Source organism: Trichechus manatus, unplaced genomic scaffold, assembly GCF_000243295.1.
Source record: "Trichechus manatus latirostris isolate Lorelei unplaced genomic scaffold, TriManLat1.0 scaffold00137, whole genome shotgun sequence".
Lineage (NCBI taxonomy): Eukaryota > Metazoa > Chordata > Mammalia > Sirenia > Trichechidae > Trichechus > Trichechus manatus.
The window spans coordinates 1,184,046-1,198,690 of NW_004444073.1; the positions used below are offsets into that span (position 1 = coordinate 1,184,046).

The 14,645-nt window shown below is 42.9% G+C and overlaps 1 protein-coding gene across 1 annotated transcript in view; it reads left to right on the forward strand.

The window, feature by feature from the left end:
• ELMO1 (engulfment and cell motility 1) overlaps positions 1-14,645 on the forward strand; it is a 648,319-nt gene that overhangs the window by 587,458 nt on the left and 46,216 nt on the right. Inside the window, exon 19 of the mRNA XM_004385299.2 lies at positions 10,310-10,473. Within this exon, the coding sequence (XP_004385356.1) occupies positions 10,310-10,473 (164 nt within the window). The remainder of the gene's footprint in view (positions 1-10,309; positions 10,474-14,645) is intronic.

The window sequence follows — 14,645 nt, forward strand, 5'->3', positions numbered from 1 at the left end:
GAAATGTAGAGGAGCTGTTTTGCATTTATTAATGAACAGAATGTTTCAAATGCATCTTGTCTAATTTTGGAGAATGATGAAATCGAGAGGTGCCAGAGGTTGTACACCGGCCGAGTGGGCCTGTGATTCCAGAACAGTGTCTCTTCATTTACATGAAGCCTGACGCGGCAGGGCCTGGGAGAGCTGGGCACTTCATCAGGGACTGCGCTGGAGAAAGCAGAGCAGGAGGTGTGGCAGAGGGAAGCAAGGACAGGCCAAAGTCTCACCCAAGGCCCCTGAAACCATTCAGGGCTAGAGTTTAGACTACTGTTAAAAAGAAAAGAAAAAAAGCTCTCTTCAGTCAAAATCAGGTGTGTTCAGTGACCAAAATCTAATAATCTTGAATTGCCCCGCACATGTTGTAAACACCTAAAGTCTTCGAGGCCTGTGCAAGTTGTTCACATGCCACAAGGAAGAGCTTTTCTTTGGATAAGATGTCTTTATTGCTGGGATTCAGAGGAAACATCATAACAGTGGGTACCAGGTATTGGGCCCAACACTCTGCATCTTCTAATCCTGACTAAGGATTATCACCTCTACTTTATAGATAAGGAAACCAAGGATCAGAGAAGCTAAGCGATTTGCCCAGAGTCACCCAGCTAGGGAGTGATAGAGTCTGACTTTGAAATAAGCACTGCTTTACTTCTAAAGCCAGGTGTTTTTCCTCTATACTAAACTGAAACCAAACCAAACCAGTTTCCAGGTCAGTTCCGACTCATGGTGACCCCATGTGTTACAGAGTAGAACTGCCCATAGGGTTTTCTTGGCTGTAATCTTTACGGAAGCAGGTTACTGTGGCACCGCTGGGTGGGTTTGAACTGCCAACCTTTCAGTTATTAGCCAAGTGCAAATCCTTTGCACCACTCAGGGACTTCTTCCTCTATACCAGCGGTCAGCAAACTTCTGCCCTGTAGGCCACATCCAGCTCCCCACTTGTTTTTTATAAATAGATTTTATTGAAATAGCCACGCCCGTTTGTTTATGTATTGTCTGAGGCTGCTTTGGTACTACCACCACAGAGTTGAGTAGTTGCAACAGAAACCATATGGTCCACATAGAAAATATTCTCTAATATACCCTTAAGAGAAGAAGTCCGCTGACTCCTGCTCTGCCACGCTTCCCCAGAATAAATACAGATGCTGCTCTTTGGGCCCAGAGGGCACCTTTACTTTCTCTCTCCTTCATTTAACGACAGTGTGTAGTAAATGTTAAATGAGAACCTAATTTGATGCGTAGACTTTCACAGAAAAGACAATAAAATATTATTTAAAAAAAAATTATCGTAGCCATGAGAATGCTATGGAGCGGCTCTACTCTGTAATACATGGGTTGCCATGAGTCTGAATTGACTCAACAGCAATGGGTTTGGGTTTTTTTTTTTGTTTGTTTATTTAGGGAGATAAATTTCTGCAGCCTGCCTCTGGGTCAGTAATTGTCCTTGCCAAGTAAGTCACTGGTTTTTACCCAGAGTTCTTATACTTTTTCTGGGCAAGGCCATTTCTCCACATTCTAACCTTGGGGTGTCATCCCGCCAAAGTGACCCCAGCCTCTGGGACATTGTTCTGCCTGCACATGCCTCTTTGGGTCTTCCTGCCCCCATACTCCTTTCAGGGAAGAATCCCTCCAATGTTTTGGTTGTCATGAGCCTTCAGTCATTTTGTCTCACATAAAGAATATTTCTGAGAAGAAAAATGGTCCCATCCTGAGGCCCAGCAATGAAAACTCTCCCATATGAGTCATTTTTAAGCTAGACTGTGTGAGCATCTGTCTTCCTAGAGACAACACTTTTTCTTCATTATGAAGATAAATCAGTTTAACGGGGCACCACTGATTAGGGGTAAATTGTACTGTTTTCTGAGTACTGACTACCCTTTAGTGACAATGCCCAGTAGCGTACACGTTGTGGCTTCTCCTGAAACCCTCTACTTGTCTGCAGCCTTGGAAGATAGCCAAAAGAGCCCTCTGGAACCCTAAGATACAACCTCAAAACCACAGACATCCTTTAGCCTTGTAACCATAAAACTGTTATCAACAGTCCTATAATTTTGTTAAGGTTTTGTTTGTTGGTGGTTATTTCTACAGTTGAACAGGGGAGCCTTAGAATCTTGGGCATGGAATGTCAGTCATTATCACGGTATGGAAGATATTGTGTTAAATACTATGAGCCATAATGCAAATAAGCAACAGTTCCTGCCCTAATCTAGTTGGTTTGAAAGATACACAAATAACTAACTTAACTGCCTCCTAGTGATATGACAAGAGTGGCTGTAGGTAGTAAATGGCATACTGAAGGCTCAGAAGTGGTGCTGGATGTTTGCTGAGATCCGTGACTCTCAATCCGGGGCGGGGGGGGGGCACTGTTAAAGCACTGAGTGTAGGTGGTGCCACCCGTAGAACTTCTGATTCAGTAAGTCTGGGGTGGGGCCCAAAAAGGTGCATTCGGGGGATGCAGACATGGTCTGGGAATAGCCTGTCAAGGATATTATTATAGACAAAACCTCTGACATGAGTAATTTCATTCTCAGTATTCTGGGAGGGAAAGGGAATCCCCACTTGCTAAGTGTCTACTGTGTTCTATTCGGTGTACCAGGTACTTTGCATGTAATATATTGTTTAGATTTCACAACAACCCTGTGAATTGGTATTATTACAATGAAAAAACTAAGACTCAGGAAAGAGAACTCATGTTTGTTAAATACCCACTATGTACCATAAGGAGCCCTGGTGGCACAGTGGTTAAGAGCTCAGCTGCTAACCAAAACGTTGGTGGTTCAAATCCTCCAGCTGCTCCTTGGAAACCCTGTGGTGCAGTTCTACTCTGTCCTATAGGGTTGCTATGAATTGGAATTGACTCGACGGCAATGGATTTTTGGTTTATGTACCATAAAGGGTGTTATCTAATTTACAATCACGTGATGCATTCTGAATTATTAGTACTCTGGTTGGCAAATGATAAAAATGTGTCTCAGAGAGTTTGGGTATCTTGAGGAAGGTCACAGATCCAGGAAATGTGTAACCTGGATTCAAAACTAGGATGTGTTGAACTCTCACGGGTGAGAAGCCTCACAGCAACCAGTACCTGTCCATTCTCTGACAGAAAGCTACTCATGTAGACTTCAAAGTATAATTTCTTGAACGCTTGAGGTGTTCACTACCTTCCGCAGCCTTTGCTCTTGCTGGTCTCTCTGCCTGGAATTCCTTTACCCCCTTCTTTGCCTGAGTGACTCCCATTCATCCTTCAAGGTCCAGCGCAAATTTTTTCTCAACCATGCAGATTTCTCTGACATCCCTTACTATCCCCAACCTTCATATGTGTCCCCATATATTTTACAATATTGGATTCTATAAAAACAACAACCACCAAACCCACTGCTGTCGAGTCAATTTCAACTCATAATGAGCCTATAGGACAGAGTAGAACTGCCCCATGGGCTTCCGAGGCCGTGAATCTTTACAGAAGCAGACTGGCACATCTTTCTCCACAGAGCAGCTGGTGGGTATAAAGCCAGTATCAGAAAAGTGATTAGACTAGGAGCCCACAGAGCTCAGTAGATCTTAGAATAAAATATAGAGGCACTTTAAATTAGCACCACGGAAACCAGGAGTACAGTAAACTGCTTTCCCAGCATGCTCGATCCCATCCAGGGATCACAAGCACTTATAACTTTAACCCAGTCTTCCAAAGAACCAAAAGTTTTATCTCCAGTTGATGTACAAGTATCTTACGGGGCAAGGACTACAGCTTCCACTTTCTTTGTGAAGTGTTACGTTATCACAGAGAGTGATGTGCTGGGAGGACTCCAGAAATACATCAGAAGGCACGTTTCAGACAGTGCTTGAATAATCTGTCAATACCAACAGCGAATGCAGATCCTGAGAGCTTGTTTTCTTTGATGTCTGTGGCCAAGTACATGCTGTAACTAAGCAGTTTTAACTCCACTGATTCACTGATGCCTCTAACACTGTGGATTTTTTCAGACAAATGGGAAAAATTCTGATATTTTCCATAGAGAACAGGGTTAAGGACGGTGGTTATGATTGGCTTAATTTAGATTGCATGAAGTAGTAACAAAGACTTAAAGCTAGTAGTTGTAACCCTTGTTCAGCTAACTTGCAAAGGCACAGAGAAGTATTGGATTTATATAACTGGTTTGTCTTCTTAAAAAATTAAGGGCATCTTTCACTGGGGTTATTATCCTTGGTATGCAGATAAGAAAAAGTAACCATAGAAATTCTTGGGGCCAGTGCCAAACAAAGCTATGAAGTAAGTGAGGCCTTTGACTCCACCAGCCTTTGTTCTGGGTTTTATGCCCACTGCTCCCATCCCTACCCCTGGGCTCAGGTGTCTTCGTGATCTCTGCTACCTTCTCCTTATCAACCTGCTCTTAGGAAAGGTTTTATACTTTCTTCAAACTGAAATATAAGTGATTGTTGGGAGTTTAAAGGATTGTTCCCCTTATGGATTCTTGCATCTAGCAGGGATAAACCTTAAGCTACAGGAATGAGACCGTAGCAATGGATTTTAAGCATGAGATATAAGTAGGAGTCGAAGAGTTTCCCACACTACATGAGGTATTATCGTATTTCCTTGCGAAGGTACAACCATGAGCACAAATGAAGGTGATTTTTAAGTCATTTCTTATTGAAGTAGATTTGGTTTTTCTATCTAGCTTCCCTTTCCTGCTTCTCCCCCTACCCTGGCAACTCCAACCTCACAAACGGGTACCTCCTCTTGGACTTAAGTGTATGTATTTTTTGGAATGCTTTGGTGACGAGTGACAAGAATCCCATTCAAATCACTTAATTAAAAAAAGATTCATGGTTGCACAGCCAGTTATTGTAATTGCTGTCAATAAGTTGTACATTTGTAAAAAGTGGAACTGGCAAAAGTTGTGTGATAGATGTATTTACCGCAACAGCAACAACAAAAAGAGTAGCTACTGAGGCTGCTTATGTACAGCCAAAAACCTCATGGGATTTAGTTCCTTAGTTTGGAGGTTTAGGGTCGTGCTTTCATGAGACATCCCAGTTAATTGGCCTAATAATGTGTTTAGTGCTTCTGTTCTACATCTTAGTTCGTTGCGTAGTGCCTGCGGTATTAAAAGGTTGCAAGAGGCTATCCAAGGCACGACAGTTGCTCTCTATTCATGTGGTGCAACAGAGGAAAAGGAGAGTCAGGAATAGGAGGAGGATATGGAAAGTGTGACTGATTGCCTCCATAAACAACTGCCTCCTTTGTCATGAGACCAGAAGAACTGGATGATGCCCAGCTCCCATTACTGAACGTTTTGATCAAAGATTCTATAGAAGAATCCTGATCAAAAGGAGGAAAATGTAGAAGAGAATTTCAAATTCTCATAGAATCCAAACTTCCTGGAGCCATGGGGGCTGGATGAACCCCTGAAACTATTGCTTTGAGATAATCTTTAAAACTTAAACCAAAAATATCCCCTGAAGTTCTTCTTAAAACCAAACAATAGTTCAGCTTAACTAGTAAAAAATGTCTGCCTTGAGCATTATGCTCTTTTAAGAACTGTCTATGTGGGATCAAAGTGACAATAGCAACTGAGAAGATTAGATAGGAACCTTAAGGGGCAGTGACTCTATGTTAGTGGGGGATGAACAACTCAGAAAAGGAGAAGAGAATGGTTGCACAACTCAAAGAATGTAATCAATGTCACTGAATTGTACATGTATAAAGGTATATGTTTTGCTGTGTATATTCTCAACAACACCAAGAAAAAAGGTTCATGTACCCAAACCACCGGATGTAAGAATTGAACAGACTTTATGGTTGAAGTGGCTTAACCATTATCAACACTCTCTCTTGCACACATTTCTCTTTCTTCTATCTGGTTCTGTCAGCATTAGTCTGATCTTGACTGTCTACATATTAAAGGACACAGCCTTCCAGTTCTCAATTTGATGCAAAAAGAGCATGCTTCAGCTTTACCTCCAAGTCAGAAAAGTCTGGAGAAGGACGTTGACTGGTCAATTTAGGTCACATGCTCACTTCTTAGACCCATCACTGTGTCTAGGCAGATGTAGTATGATGAGTGTCACCTCTGCAACAGCCCCATAAGAGTCATATGAAGTGGGGAAATTACCTGGCCCCCTGAGCTTCTGTTTCTTCATCTATAAAATCAGGCAAATGAATATATCTCTAAATCTTTCCCAGTTTTAATCTGATTCTATTTAAAAATTGCTTCTTCCAACATTATGCTAAGTAAAATAAGTCAGTCACAGAAGGACAACTATTGTATGATTCCACTTATAAGAAATATCTAGAATAGACAAATGCATAGTGATCAAAGTTGATTAGTGGTTACCAAGGGTGGGAGGGAGGAGAAAAGAGGGAGTCATTGCTTAGGGGATACTGAGCTTGTATTAAGGATGATGGAAAAATTTGGAAAAAGGTAGTGATGATGGTTGTACAACACAATCAATGTAATTAATGTCACTGAATTGTACACGTACAAAAATTTGAAATGCAAATATTTTGTTATATGTATACTTAACACAATACAAAAAATTGCTTCTTCTATTTTTGGTATTTTAATAGCTTCGTAAGGAGCCCTGGTTGCACAATGGTTAAAGCGCTCAGCTGCTAACCGATAGTTCAGCGACTCGAACCTACCAGTGGCTCCATGGGAGGAAAGACCCAGCGATCTGCTCCCATAAAGATTTAAGCCTAGGAATCCCTATGGGACCTTTCTACTCTGTCCTATCGGGTCATTATGAGTTGGAAACAACTCAATGGCACACAACAACAAACAGCAACAGTTGCTGTGTCTTTGTATCTTTCACATGTTCTACTCCCACTAGAAGTCAGATAACACTGGGAGATGATAATTGTCCCCTTGACTAGACTGTAAGTCTCTCTGAATAGGAAATAGGGCAGCCCCTGCAGTGCCCCTCACATTAAACTGCAAAACATTATAATTCAGCCTTGACTAAATCCAATCTTGATTTATACCACAAGATGTAAGATAGCCACAGTCTCAAAATTTGTCAAGCATCCCAAATTTAGCATTTTGCCTGAGTAGAAAAGAATCAGATCAGGTGGAAGGTCAACTGGAAGTTTTCTTTTCTGTCATTATGCTGGCAGCATGTAAAGATGCTTATGTAATTGGTTCCAACTCAGATGGAGCCCATGTTCAAAGTGGCTAATATGTAATGTTGTCCCTGTTATTCATCTGTTTCCATACCATTGAACACCCATTCTTCCTCCGAAACCCATATGAAATGTCTTCTTCTCTGAAATGTCTCCCTGCCTGCCAGCAAAGTCTCTGAGTCTGTCTTCTCTGTCACTTCCACACCTCTACCGCAATGATCGTTGGCCACATTTCTCTCTCTTATTAGACCATTAGTTAAAAGAAGGCAAAAATTATATCTTATTCGTCTTTGAATTCCTAGTGCCTAGCACAGTTTTACAGCATGGAGGGTTGATACCAGTTGACAGTAGATGGATTTGTTTCTTTTTTTCCAGACACTTATTCTTCATCTTACCCTCTGATCAGCCATTTTCATCTGGTAAAGGGAAATGTGGTTGCTGGGGGACCTTTGGGCACACAGTGGGTGCAGAGCATGGTACACTGCAAGGGTTGGGTGTGCTGACAGCTACAGAGTGAGGATACTTACACGTCCAAGTTGGGGGGTCAGGGCATTTGGGTTCCCTTGAGGCCTGATAGGCAAAGTTCAGCTTTCCCTAAAAGCCAGTTTGATTTGGCTGCCTGGGAGTATTCACTTTCTTCTCCAGCCTCCCATTCTCCTTCCTCCTAATGTCCTTGGAACCTCTGAAGATCCTGGCCAGGACTTGATGTGGGTAGGACAGCTGCCAGGAAAGATATATACTTGGAAAAAGACACATGAGCACGTTTCTTAGCAGTCTGCACCCCAGAGAGGGGCAGTGCCATTGAACAGAGCTCAGCAAGTGCAAGGAGATGTCAAGGTTTTGGAGGACATTTCAGATCGCACCATGATGTAAAACTTGTTACCTCTACTACAATAATAACATTTCCTTAAAATGGCATCTTAGTGTGACTAGTCAGTGACAATTATAGAGTACCTAGCAGGTGGGAATTATTGAATGAACAACTGAATAGAGGCCATAAGGAGTATATTGGGATCGCAGTCACAGTATTAAAGGATCAGCAGTACCCCAGGGCTGTGCAACATTGTCTATGCTGTATCCACCTTACTTAGGGTTCTCTAGAAAAACAGAACCAGTGAAGTAGAAATATATATATATATATAGAGAGAGAGAGAGATTTACTTCAAGGAACTGGCTCATGGCGATTAAGGAGACAGGCTAGAGACTCCTGTTGGCTCACATAATTGGAGGGGGAGCACAGAGCTGGAGACGTATGCAGGCTTACATCCCAAGATCCATAGGTCAGATGACAAGAAGAGTGCAGAGTGAAAAATGAAGAAAGAATTCTGCCAAAATGTCTCTTAATAGTCTGGAGGCAGAACACACCACAGGGAGGTGGTACCTTATCTTATACACACACGCACACACGCACGCGTGCAATAACAGAGGCTAATGGTGGAAATCTTAGGAAACCTTTTCAACTGATCAGTTGATTACATTCTATCAGGTTATGTTATGGAAGGTGATTATGTTACATTGCATTGGATTATATCATGGAAAGTAGTCTGCTCAACCCAAGGCCAGCTGATTTAACCACATGTATCTGCTCCAAGACAACGACTAGTGTTTGGCAAGTACCTGGGAACCATAGCCTAGCCAAGCTGACACATAAAACTAGCTATCACAACCAGTATCTTAGACCTAAACTAAGTGTGGATGACCTTGGACAAGTCATCAGTCCTTTCTCTGTCTTAGTTTCGTTATCTTTAAAATAGTAGTAATAACACTCTACTCTATTGGAGGGAGGATTAATTGAGATGTTGAATAGCAAAGTGGAGTCCAGCATACAGCAGAGGCGAATATGTGGTTTTATCTTGTTTTTAAGTTACCAAATAACACCAAGAATGGTAGCATGGGAGGCAGCATAGTAGATCATTTAAAATTCTGGGCTCAGATCTCAGCTCTGCCATGTACCAACTAGAAGTATGATCTTGAACATGTTACTTAATGTCTCAAAGCCTCAGTTACCTTGTATGTAAAGTGGAGATGGTGCTAATATCTATTTCATAGTTTTGAATGGCTAAAGAGAGAGAACATATATAAAGCATCTATATATAAAACATCTGGTGCATAGTAAAAAAAAAAAAAACCGAACCCATTACCATCGAGTTGATTTCGATTCATAGTGACGCTATAGGACAGAGTAGAACTGCCCTACAGGGTTTCCAAGGCCGTAATCTTTACGGAAGCAGACTGTCACATCTTTCTCCCACAGAGTGGCTGGTAGGTTCAAACTACTCACCTTTTGGTCAGCAGCCGAGCACTTTAACCACTGTGCAACCAAGGCTCCTTTTGCTGCACAGTAAGTACCTTAAAAACTGAATAGTTGTTGTTCGCATCTGTAATGAAGGGTGAAAACAGAAGCAGCAAAATTACAGCAAGCCCCTTGGATGCCTCTGTGTGTTCTCTGGTCTTTGCCTGCTCTATATATTCTGATGAAGACGAATCCACAGTAATAGAGGCAATAGTTAACTGTCTCCTTCTGGGCTAGACCTGTCCTGTGTTGGTAAATGACCATATTCTTTTTTTCTTGAGGCAGCCAATGGAATATATCAGTTATAATTTAATAAACCTTTTTTTTTAATGCCTTACTCGAAGAGGCAATGCCACATAAACATTTCCAAATGCATAATTTGTATGAACACCCAGGACCTGACTCCATGGGGAAGGCAGTCTGGGAGAGGCATGTGTGGTATCTGTTCACATTGATTTGAACTGGTGCCAAGCCAGCTTCTACAGTTTATTGTTTCTCAGTGATTTTTTTCCTGGTAAAAATAATTAATATGCAGGCTTCTAGCTGTTGCTTGGCCTTCTTTCGTTCCTGACTCTTGAGTTTGCATTGTTTAGTGTTGTTTCAGCTGCAGCAGCCACATAATATGTCTAGCAATGGAGCACACCTCCAGCCCTCCCCAATTCCAACTTTGTCAATCCGTTTCCTTCTTGTGGTTCTGATAGCACAAGAGAAGCGTGGAAGTTTACTCTTTGGAAAAGCATGCTCAAGGTTGGGGCTGAGAGTGCAGGGGGATTAGGGAGGTAGGGAGCCATTCACTCTGAGAGTCTTTTCTAAATGGCCAGGGTCAGTCCCCCAAAAAATGATGGTCTTCCTTTCATCTACAGGTAATGCAGGTGGTGAAGGAGCAGGTTATGAGAGCCCTTACAACCAAGCCTAGCTCCCTGGACCAGTTCAAGAGCAAACTGCAGAACCTGAGCTACACCGAGATCCTGAAGATTCGCCAGTCTGAGAGGATGAACCAGGAAGACTTCCAGTCTCGCCCGATTTTGTAAGTTACCCCAGCCCTCTGTCTCCCCAAAGGCTCTGACCCCCATTTCTAGAGTGAAAACCGATCACACAACTGGGCTGTGTGGTGAGCGCTTTAGGGAAGACCAACAAAAGACGTTGCAAAAGTTCTAGATTCACTTAAGGAAGCCTCAGTAGCTTCTTGGGGAAGGACTGGGCAGAGGTGAGTTGACACATTCTGGGCTGAAGAACAGGGTGTTAATGGGAGGTGGGGGCAGGTGCTAACAGAATGGATCTAAACCAGAAAATGGCCCAGTTGATGCCATTCCTCACAGGGATTTATAGCTAAAAAGTACTGGACGTTCTCCACGATTTAGGACAACTTTTTTTGCCTGTAAAACTACATTCTACGTGAGTGCCCTTTGAGCGGCAAGATGCTTTAACCCAGCCAGAATGAGGCCCACCAATAATTAAAGCAAAATAAACATTTGCTCTAGTAAGGAGTATGAATGCTACTGAGTGAGTGGGAGGGAGGAGAGCTTGAGAACAAGAGAGGGATCTGCCTCCTCCCCACCCAGTTGGCTCTGGTTGGCATTGGAGGATGTTGTATCGCTCCCTTGACTATAAACCTGTAGGCCTACTACAGGGAGCTAGCAGGCTCCTTTCTACAGAACTTTGCATCAAATGCCACTTGTAAAATACTTGCCTAATTTCAAGTTTCTCCATCTTTAAAGAGTTGTGAACCTCGATCATGAGGGCTGTTTTGTCTGCTTCATCCTCTCTTAGAACTGGCCTATTTATCTTCCCAGGCCCTTTTCCTAAAAACGAGGTCGGTTTTGTTACGCTGACATTTTATAGGGAAGGAGATAGGGACACGTGGAGGTCAGAAAAGTGTTTGACATCTCTTCTTATTCTGCTCTCAGAAGATAGGACACAGCGTTGTCTGAACTTTTGTGTGAAGCACACTTGGAATATAGGTGTGATTCTGAAGCCCATCTTAAACCTTCTCCTCAGAATCTTTCTCTTTCTGCCCCTCTCTGACTGTTGCTCTCATATACTTGATATTTTTTAATGCTTAGTGGTTTGCAAAGCTCCCCCTCATGCTATTTCATGTCCTCGCATCCCTGTGGGATAGGCAGGCCTCATTCCCATCAGAGAGGTGAAGGAACTTGCTACCAAGGGGAGGAGCTGAGACTTGAACTCGGCTCTGCTGGTGCCTCAGCTGATGCTTTGTCCATCCCACCAGAGCTCCTTTGCGATGCTCAGGACTGAGGTGAGGTTAAAAAATGCACAAGTCTGAAAAGACAGTAGCCAAGATACAGCACTTACCGTGTGTTTGTGTTTAAATCTTAAGAAGCACCATTGGAGATGGGGAGCAGAACTGCAGACTTTAGTTGGGATGAAGTTAGTTAGCAGAGGAGGGAAAATGTTTCCGAAGCATCTTGGCTTACATCATTGTACGACCTCAATCAGAATGCACTGAGCACCAGCTAGCTCTTACCAAAGGCACCACGGGGGCTTTGCACTGGTCCTCAGACAGAGGAAGGAAACTGCCAGAAATCAGAGCAGAGCGCACTTTGGATAAGTTACCTGGCTCCTTTCAGGTGCAGTGTCTCACCTGCAAGGAGGGTCAGTGGTGCTTCACCCCACCCCAGCACCTACACTACTGAAACGTAGGATTTCATAACATCTGTCTCAGCAGATATGTCAGCACAAGGAGACTTTATTATGCATTTGACAGCAATCCTTAAAACCTAAAGGGTGATGTGAGGAACCACTTCAGTAAAGGCCAGCCAAACCCATTGCTGTCAAGTCAATTCCAACTCATAGCGACCCTATAGGACAGAGTAGAACTGCCCCATAGGGTTTCCAAACTGATGGATTCGAACTGCTGACCTTTTGGTTAGCAGCTGAGCTCTTAACCACTGCACTGCAAGGGATTACAAATTAATGTTTTTTGTGTAACTCCCCATTCCCTTCTCCCCTAGCCCCTGATAACCACTAATCTTCTTTTATCTCAATAGGCTTGTCTATTCTAGATATTTCATATAAATGAGATCACACAATATTTATCTTTTTGTGTCTGCTTATTTCACTCAGCATAGTGTTTTCAAGATTCATCCATGTTGCAGCGTGTATCAGAACTTCATTTCTCTTTATAGCTAGTAATATTCCATTAGGTGGGTATACTGTTCCTCTTTTGATGTTTATCCTTCATCTGTTGATGGACACTTGGGTTGTTTCCACCCTAGATTCATGTTTGACCATGACTTTGTTCCAAGCAAGGATGCTAACTGCCAAGTGTAAAGATTTTGCTCCTTCTTTGGCTTTATAATTTCACTTCCCAAGGCGCTGCCTGTGATGTTCTAAAATTCCTTTTCCTTTTAGTACAAGAAGCTCTAATCTTTACATTTTTATGTGAGGAGAAGCAATGCAAATATAAAGAAAATCTGCATGATAGCTTTTGCACTGTCACTCAGCCGTGGCACTGAAAAGCATGGGAGTTTCTGGTATGGTGCAGTGAAGTCACAAAGAATTGTCAGAAGCTACAGCCTTTAAAGGGGGAGGGGTCCTGGACCACCTGATCATTGTCCCAGGCTCTGAAGTGGGCAGTCAGGAGCTGGCCTAAAGCTTCTCCCAGTGGATGTTTTGTCCCTTCTTGTTTATTCCAATCACCTGTTAGACAGGAAATCATTGTGGGGTCGGGCAGGAGTCTAAACACTGCCCAAAGGGCTCCAGAGATAAACCCAAGTCACCACAGACAAAGGGACCGATCATGTGTGTTTGTTATCAATTATACATTTATTTAACAAGCAGGCATTGAGCAGTTCCTGCATGCCAGCCCTACCTGAGGTGCTGGGCACAGACAATGAACCAGGCTTTAAAGCTGGTGGTGGCTGTGGGTAGTTACCACAGACTCTGTTCAGGGCTTGTTGAGGAAGTATGAGGTGTCCCAAGAGCACACAGGAGACAAACCCAAGCTTGGGGGTTAGGATATTACAATTTTAGAACTGAAAAGAACCTTTAAGGTCACCCCATCCAAGCTTTTCATTTTGCAATTTGTCTGGACCTAACCACTAGTGTGGAAGCCAGCTGGCTGTTGGGCCAGACTCCTCTGCCTGTAGCTCCCTGGATGCTTCCTAACTCTCCCAGCTCCTCTGTATATGCGGAATACAGCATGGTGGCAGGCCAGCCCCTCACAGACCCCTGAGGCACACACTGCATTCTTATTAAATGTTATATTTCTTAGGAAGAAAATGTCAACTCAGAGTGAGCAAATATTATTTAGGGGGACTACACATGCAGTTGGAGTCCCTGGGTGGTGCAAACGGTTAAGCGCTCAACTACTAGCCAAAAGGTTGGCAGTTCGAACCCACCCAGAGGCGCCTCGGAGGACAGGCCTGGCAGTCTGCTTCCAAAATGTCACAGGCTTGAAAACCTTCTGGAGTAGCTCTGCTCAGCACACATGGGGTCACCATGAGTCGGAATTGGCTTGACGGCAACTAACAACACATATGCCGTAGGTTGAATAAACTCTATTTTGCTTCTTAGCCCTTGATTAATTATTTCAAAGAGTAGGTATTTGTTATTTTCTCCTTTGTGTGACTTAAGATAAGTCCATTCTCACAATTATCCAAATCAATGGATATAAAAAAGCTTGAATAGTCTAAAAATAGGCCATTTAATACTATCTTGGGGAGAGAAGGGGACTGCAAGGACAAATTCTAGTGAAGCAGAATAGTAAAATGTGTAAAACCTAAACTCCTACACTGGGATCAGAGTCCAACTCCACCACTTATAACTGGTTCTTTAGGCAATTTACTTAACCCACTCTAAGCCTTGTTTTTTCTCATCACTAAAAAGAGAGATGATAAAAAGGTCTATCTCATTGGGTTGTTATGAGGATTCGATGAAGTAGTGCATGAAAAACAAATAGTACATGCCTGACCCATAATATCCACTCAAGGAAATGGCCACTCTTATTATTAGCTGAGGAAGCCCTGGTGGCGCTGTGGTTAAGTGCTCAGCTGCTAACCGAAAGGGTGATGGTTCGAACCCGCCAGCCACTCTGCAGGAGAAAGATGTGGGAGTCTGCTTCCATATAAATTTATAGCCTTGGAAACCTCATGGGGCAGTTCTACTCTGTCCTATAGTGTCGCTATGAGTCAGAATCAACTCAATGGCAATGGGTTTATTATTAGGGGATAATCAGAA